Source organism: Aethalodelphis obliquidens, unplaced genomic scaffold, assembly GCF_003676395.1.
Source record: "Aethalodelphis obliquidens isolate GAN/ISIS:26980383/991018 unplaced genomic scaffold, ASM367639v1 scaffold90, whole genome shotgun sequence".
NCBI lineage: Eukaryota > Metazoa > Chordata > Mammalia > Artiodactyla > Delphinidae > Aethalodelphis > Aethalodelphis obliquidens.
The window spans coordinates 747,771-756,182 of record NW_020838034.1 but is presented as its reverse complement, the minus strand read 5'-3'; the positions used below and the strand labels follow the sequence as shown (position 1 = coordinate 756,182).

General features: G+C 41.4%; 1 protein-coding gene across 1 annotated transcript in view; it reads left to right on the top strand.

Moving 5' to 3' along the window:
* NUP210L (nucleoporin 210 like) overlaps positions 1 to 8,412 on the top strand; it is an 86,951-nt gene that overhangs the window by 75,460 nt on the left and 3,079 nt on the right. The window contains exons 34-37 of the mRNA XM_027095042.1: positions 2,274 to 2,400; positions 4,974 to 5,123; positions 6,823 to 7,073; positions 7,573 to 7,777. Coding sequence (XP_026950843.1) covers positions 2,274 to 2,400; positions 4,974 to 5,123; positions 6,823 to 7,073; positions 7,573 to 7,777 — 733 coding nt within the window. The remainder of the gene's footprint in view (positions 1 to 2,273; positions 2,401 to 4,973; positions 5,124 to 6,822; positions 7,074 to 7,572; positions 7,778 to 8,412) is intronic.

Genomic DNA, 8,412 nt, shown 5'->3' with positions numbered 1-8,412 from the left:
TTTTTTTTTTTGCGGTACGCGGGCCTCTCACTGCTGTGGCCCTTCCCGTTGCGGTGCACAAGCTCCGGACGCGCAGCCTCAGCGTCCATGGCTCACGGGCCCAGCCGCTCCACGGCATGTGGGATCCTCCCGGACCGGGGCACGAACCCGCGTCCCCTGCATCGGCAGGCAGACTCTCAACCACTGCGCCACCAGGGAAGCCCCTCATTTTTCATTTTATATACAGTACAACTACCATTTTTAATCTTCTCAACCCTGCAAAGTATTATCCCAATTTTATAAATGAGTAAATTGCCCAATAAGTGCCCACATGGTATCTGGTACCTTCTTTTATAGAGCTCTAGTCGTAACATAAATAATTACATATAGATGGCATGATAACATAAATGATCACGTCAGAAATGCTCTTAGAATAAATACAGAAGAAAGTCACTAATTCTGCCTAGACATTAAGGCTAAATTTTCCACAAATGACATTTAAACTGAATCCTGGGATTAGGAATTTGGCAGAAAAGAAAGGGAGAAGGCATATATGTACAAAGGCAAATAAAAAGTATATGTTGTGTTTGAAGACCAATGAATAAATCAGGGTGGCTTCAGAGTAAGTTTTAAGGGTAGAGAGGGAAAAATTGGATAACATTCAAAGAGAACTTGTATCATGAGCAGATAAGAGGGTTGAGGAGAAAGGCAGCATGAGAAGACAACTAGAAAAAGGGGCTGAGAAGGTTCTAGGCGCTAGAAAAGCAAGGAGAAAGGTGTCACAAAGGCAAGGGAGAGAATGCGCTATGATGTCAGAGGCTACAGATAAGTCAAAAGGTCATATTTCAGTTGGTGTACTTCGTAAAAATGCTCATTTAATTATTCACTAACTGGTAGACAATCACTGAGGCCTGTTACATGTCAGTGATTATGCTAGGCTCTGGAAATACAAAGAGAAAAAGACAAAACTCCTTTCCTCACTGAGCTCTTAACATAACTAACTTGATTTAGTTACCGAGTCTAAGCTCGTACTGCTCGCTGCACAACAAGCCAGTAATTGAGAGGCAAGTTGTTGCGGGGGGCAAGGAATAACGACTTTATTTGGAAAGCTAGCAAATTGAGAAGGTGGTGGGCTCCTGCCCCAAAGAACCATGTTGCCTGAGTTAGAATTCAGGTTCCATATCCATACTCAAAGGGGGGGGGGGGCAAAGTCAAACACTTCCTGGTTCCCATCAGCCTCCAGCTGGGGGACGTGTTCATTTTTTCATCCCTGCAGTCGCTCACAGGTGGACCTGGTCAAGATGTTTCCTGTGAGCTAAACAAAGGTATTTTAGCTTAATGCTGATTTCCTGGGAAGCAGGGTTCCCAGAGATGGGCCTTTATGTATAATTTAAGCTTGTAGGCAACATCCCTTTAGTGATTAACTTGTAGTAGAATACAAAAGGTTCTTCCCTATTACAGTTTTAAGGTCCTTGAATATATGAAAAAATAAAAAACTATGGTAGTACTGAGGAGACTGGACAGTACACTGCATTTAAATTGAAAGAATTTGGGAGGAATCCCCTGGTGGTGCAGTGGTTAGGACTCTGCGCTTCCACTGCAGGGGGCATGGGTTTGATCCCTGGTTGGGGAACTAAGAAGTAAGATCCTGCATGCTGTGTGCCACAGCCAAAAAAAACAAAGAGGGCAAGGATACCCAAAGGAGTTAGAATCCAAAAATAAATAAATAAACCAATAAGTTGAAGGTATTTGGGGGGAAGGGCCACCATTATCACCATCTTCTCTCAATCTACTCATTAAGCACTTGCCTTATATTCAAGGCACAATACAGGATGTACAAAGATACGTTAGGGTTCTAAGTTGAAACGTAGAATCTAATGGGAGGGATTTTAACAAGTATAAAAATACCTACAATATAAGGCAGAACATTACAAGTATTTTGAGAGAAACAATACTTTGAGGTTTCAGAAAAGTTGAGATTATATGCAACTAAAGAGAGAAAAAGAAAACTTTCTAAAGGAAATTGCAACTGTCTTCAAAGACATCTAATAGGGAATCATACAAAGGGAATATATGTCAGAAGGAATAATGCACAAAGACCTCCTTTTAGAAAAAAATGTTATTTTCTTCTCAAAAGTAAACAAATTTTGTGGTTCTCAAATATGTGATCACTAGAAGGGCAATTTGCTCTTGTGTGAAACTGCTTTCAGCTAAATAAGTTATGAGGGATGGAGAAGAAGGGAACCAGATTCTCTAATAACTTAGGTACCAATTTTCCTTTGGTTTGCTGACAGGTGGTGATCCATGCATCATCAAGATTAACACTCACTTATGACCTTAAGACTTATCTCACCAATACCCTCAATTCAACTGTGTTCAAGCTCTTCATCACCACTGGCGGAAATGGTGTCAATCTTAAAGGTCAGCAATCTCTTTATAGTTCTGGGTCATTATTCCCACCTTTCCCATTCTCCCTCATTTGCCCCTTTGAATTAGCAATACAAGTTTTCTTTCATTTCAAAATTGATTCTACTTTTACAAAGAAGTCACTGAGGGACTTCCACGGTGGTCCAGTGGTAAAGAATCTGCCTTCCAATGCAGGGGACGCGGGTTTGATCCCTGGCTGGGGAACAACTAAGCCCGTGAGCCACAACTACTGAGCCCTTGCGCCTCAACAAGAGAGCCTGCATGCTGCAAACTACAGAGCCCACGCGCTCTGGAGCCCGCATGCTCTGAGGCCCGCGCGCCACAGCTAGAGAAAAACCCGCACGCCATAACTAGGGAGAAGCCCGTGTGCTGTAAGGAAGAGCCCGCGAGCTGCAAGGAAAGATCCCACATGCCGCAACCAAGACCCGACGCAGCCAAATGATTAAAAAAAAAAAAAAATCATTGAGCGCTATGAGACCTCAGAAATTATGACTGGATTAAGGTTTTGAAATAGGTTCAACCTAGTCACTGTTGTCTTTTTAGTTATAATCCTGAGATCAGGAGGTAGCCTAGACCAAGGATTTCCAAACATGGCTGATTTTTAAGGTTATCCAAAGAAATTTTTAAAAAATAGATTCTTAGGCTCCATCCAGATTTAATAAATTTGGGATAGAGCCTAGGATACAATTTTTTTTTTTTTTGGTTGCATTGGGTCTTTGTTGCTGCGCATGGGCTTTCTCTAGTGGTGGTGAGCGGGGTCTACTCTTCATTGCAGTGCACGGGCTTCTCGTTGCAGTGGCTTCTCTTGTTGCAGAGCACAGGCTCTAGGCGCACGGGCTTCAGTAGCTGCAGCATGCGGGCCCTGGAGCACACAGGCTTCAGTAGTTGTGGCGCAAAGGCTTAGTTGCTCCGCAGCATGTGGGATCTTCCCGGACCAGGGCTCGAACCCATGTCCCCTGCATTGGCAGGTGGATTCTTAACCACTGCACCACCAGGGAAGTCCAAGATACAATTCTTTTAAAGCTTCCCAAGACTTGAGAATTGTTGGACTAGATGATATCTGAAATGTTATTCGCTCAGCAAATTTGCCTTGTGGTTTTCTTTTTTCATTCTGTATTGGGCCATGATTTACTGTCAAAAAAAAGGGGGAGGAAAGATAACTAAAATACAAGAAGCTTCTAATAGATTCCAAATGCTATGTTAGGAATTTTTATATCTTTTATCTCATTTAACAATCTCATCATGTAGTAATTATCATCATTTTAAAGATGAGAATACTGGGAATTGCCTGGCAGTCCAGTGGTTAGGATTCTACGCTCTCACCATCAAGGGCCTGGGTTCAATCCCTGGTCGGGAAAAAAAAAAAGATGAGAACACTAAGTCTAAGAGCAAGTAATTTGTACAAGGTAACAACCAGTTAGTGGCAGGAGTGGTGGATATGCTCCACTCCAAAGTCCATGTACATCCTTTCATTCCTCTTTTTTTAAAGAACAAATTCCAGATTTGGGGGCAGGGGGAAGGTAAGGGGTGGGGAGAGGGTAGGGGGCGAGAAAACACAAACCAACCAGAGAAGTCCAGAATATAACAGAATATAACTGTTTATAAAACAAGATAATTTAAACTCTAATTGTCCTTTTTATCCTTCAATTTTAAGCACTTAATATATTTTCTTTTCACAGTAGGTATTTAATCTTAAAAATACAATCTAACTATGTATATATAAATAAGAACACTTGATCTTTAAAATTCTCCAGGTTCTTTTACAAAGTATTAAATGTTTCTTCGTAACATATTCACTCATTGTTGTCTACCTTATTAAATTTTACAAGGAGACTGTAATTCCCCCCCACCCCCACCCCCACCCCAGCAGAATCTTTCTAAAACCACAACTATTATGAAACCTCATGTAACAGTTCTTTTGATATTGCTGATAGTCTCCAAAAGATGAGAATGGTCCCTAGACTGCTGGCAACTGAGAAAGAGCTGTAGCAAACTAAGACCGTTAAGAAACTGCAGGGGAAAATCCTGTTAACAAGACATAGTTCCTATTTAATTTAAAATGCATCCATTGCAGCTGACCCAACCTTGGTGCCAGTGTTTCTTGCTGGCTATGTGGCTCCTGTTTAAGGCACCACTTGTAATGAACTTCTAGAGATCTTTGACTTGAATCATGCTGCAGAACAGTATGTTTTGGAAAACAAACCTTCCTAGACTTAAAAGCTACCTCCCAAGTGTAGCACTTTATTTCCAACAACTGTCCAATTTCCGTGTAATCTTATTCCCACTGATGAATTCCAAAAACCTTTGAAAGAGGACAGCAGCTATGATATTGATAATAGAAGCCCCATTATAGTCACAAACTAGCAGAAGCAAGGGTCTTACAATCCTCTTTCACCTTGATTGTGGTAGGACACAACAGAGCTGGCAAGTAGACAGCTGTAGCAAGTCAAGGAGAACTGACCCTTTGTTTTGTTTGTTTTTTTAGTACCAAACTGCCTCTATATAATAGCCTCCCCTTTTACAAATTCCCCTTAGTGAGAGCTATTTATCTCTCTTCTGCTCATTAGGATCCTGCACCCCAAGTCAGGCCTTGGCCATTACAACAACACTTCTTCCAGAGACCCTCATGCTGTGCCATGTACAGTTCAGTAATACTTTACTAGACATTCCAGCAAGTAAAGTCTTTCATGTCCATTCCGATTTCAGCATGGAGAAAGGTGGGTTCCACCAGTTGAATCTGGTTTCCCCCTTGTTTTCACATTTGTGCAAATGTCACTTTCTTATTGGATTGCATTTCTACTTTCCAGTTTCATCTGCTATATAACTGTGGAATCTTTCTCAGTCAGCATTTTTATTCTATCCATTCAACAAACTTTTAACACATGTCTATAATATACTATGCTTTTCTATTGTAACTTACTACTTTCTCCTTTGTTAGCCTGTTATCTTTGTGAGGGCTTGGATTATGTCTCATTCATCTTTTATCCCCAACTAGTAGCACAGTGTTTGAATGTTGCTGAACTGAAGGATATTCCAAGCAGAACAGCATTAACAAGTGGAAAGCAGAAACAGGCATGACACTGGGAGGACTTTAAATAAATCAGTCGACTGATCTAAAATGAGACAATTCATGTCAAATGTAAATAGGTAATGCTGTATCATGGAAGAGCTTCTACTCCAAGGTCAGGCAGTTTGAATGGTATGAGTAATGAGAAACCACTGATGGAAGGTTCATTCAGCAAACCGTTGAGCACCAAACAGAATGCCTGGTACCAGGACAGGCCCTGGAGGTACAGCGGAGTAAGACAAGGCTTTTAACTCTTACTAGAATTGCACAGGGCAATTAGTTATAGAATAAAGATATACATGGGATGCTAGGACGCCAGAAAGAAAGGAGTATCTACATCAAACCTGGCAGTCAGTGTGAGGTTTTACAGAGGAAATAACCTTTAGAAGGATGACTAGGACTGAGGTAGATGTGAAGAGAACAGGACATTCCAGGCAACATACAGCCCTGGAAAAGTTTTCAAAAATAAGTTTAAAGTATACAATGGCAGGGCTAAGGGCTTCCCTGGTGGCGCAGTGGTTGAGAGTCTGCCTGCCGATGCAGGGGACACGGGTTTGTGCCCCGGTCCGGGAAGATCCCACATGCCGCGGAGCAACTAAAGCCCGTGAGCCATGGCCGCTGAGCCTGCGCGTCCGGAGCCTGTGCTCTGCAACGGGAGAGGCCACAACAGTGAGAGGCCCGCGTACTGCAAAACAAAAAAAAAAAGTACACAGTGGCAGTACCCAGAATGGATAAGAAAGAATGAGAGGCAAGGAGACTAGTAAATGCAATTTACATTGCAATAATCCAAGCATGAATTGATGAGTGTCTAGACCAGACTAACAGAGAAATACTAACAGAGGGGCCAGATGTGAGACATTTCAAAGGACGAGTTAGCAAGATCTGGATATAGGAATGAAGGAATAGATGTCAAAAGACAACTGAGGTTGAGCATGGGTAACTAGAAAAACAATACTATTGACAGAAATAAGGCCATCAAGAGGTGGTTTGATAGAGAAGTGATTAAACCATGTTCAAAGCTTGCCTTTCTTCCACAAAACCCTTTACTGATCCAACTCTGACTACTTCATCCTGTATCACCTTAATTTCCATTTACACTGTATTATTTAATACTCCCTGACATGTCAATTTACCAATAATGGTATCCTTAAGTTCAACTGTGGGTTCCCTGGGACTGTTTCATCTTTGGTAAACTCCTCCATAGTGGCCAACAGTATGCTAATAGTGAATACTCAAAACTTGAGTTCACATTCTGAATTTGCATGTAAATATTTTTCCTTCCTATCCTAATCCAGTTGGCTAAATAAAGCCTCTGAACCTTCCTGCTCAGTTTTTCCTCTTTTCTTCAGGGGTTTATGTCTGCCTAATCAAGGTTCGACCCCAGTCAGAGGAGCTACTCCAGGCCCTCAGCACGGCTGACACCTCAATCTATGGTTGGGCCTCGCTTGTCAGTGAGCATAGCAAGAATGGAATGCAAAGAATCCTCATTCCTTTTATCCCAGCCTTTTACATCAATCAATCAGAATTGGTTCTTAGCCACAAAAAAGACATCGGGGAGCTAAGAGTACTGGGAGTGGACAGAGTTCTTGAGAAACTAGAGGTATGTTAAGGACTGAAGCAAAACAGGTCAGGGTTTTGAAAAAGAGATTTTTCATTCTCAGTCCAGGGTAAAGGAACAGTTACTGAATGACTTGATAAAATTCACCACAGGAAATTCTTAAACAAAATGAAGAAAATCTGTCCCCTTCACAATGCCAGGGGGGCCCCCAGAGTCCAAACTCTAGGTCAAGAGCCTTGTCAGTCTGGAAGATAACACAAATACTTTTTTGTATATATATATATATATATATATATATAAAACACCAATGCTGGCTTGAAACAATTTTAGAATGCTAGCTTAAAACTTTTTTTGAAGGCTATATTATTCTCACAGATCATCTTCCCTTATCCTTCAACACATCTAAGTGAGAAAAAGTGACTTGTCAGACAGCTAGCTAGAACTAGAAATCCAGATGTCTTACTGTATATGTTGATTTTTGGCATGTATTGACACAAAACTGACTTTTTTTTCAAGCATGTTCCATCTCCTTTTCTCCAAGGTCTTCCCCAGCTCCCCAGTTCTAGCGGTCTCTGGCCAAAGGCACTCTTCCCTCACACGTGGTCTGGCTATCTACCCCATAAAAGTAGTCAACTTCACTTCCCTCCAGCAGATGGCATCACCTGTTTTCATCAATATTTCCTGTGTGCTCACCAGTCAAATTGAGGCTGTGCGAGTGAGAGCTATGAAAGGCAAGTGTGGTACAGGTGAGCATTGGGGGTGCCTATTTTTAATCTAGAGGCAAAAAGAATGCATTATGATTTAGTCAATGGGAAACATTCAGCCACTTGACCAACATTATTCAAACTAGCTGGGACATGGATCTTTATTCTCCAAGCCTACTCTATAAAATATAACCTTCAGGTAGCTTTCTTATCACTGGCTAGATGTTATACTTAAATACATGTTACGTCAGTTTGTCAGCTTCGTAAGTATACTACTTACCGTGTTTTAAACCTCTTGATAAATGTTTCACTTACTTCAAAAGTATTTAGCAAACCTTTGTGCATCAATGGGCAAATGGTGGTAACCCTAGAACCAAGACTTAGCTTCCCCAAATCCTGATTCTACCATTACCCAGTTTAGAAATGATGTCAAGTTTGGGTGGGATGGGAACCGTTACGGAAAGAGGTATTAGGAAAGCCAGAGAACCATCCTCCTTATATGTGTCACTCCCACTTGCCCATGCCTCAAGGGAAACAGTATTTCTCTTAATTACTGGGAGTGAATTAGGCTGAACCTTAGTACATCTAATGGGAGAAAGGTTTTTGCTTCTATAAGCACCCAATCTGTACGGGTCAATAAATATTCTAAGCATATTTATATGCATTTTAATTCTCAT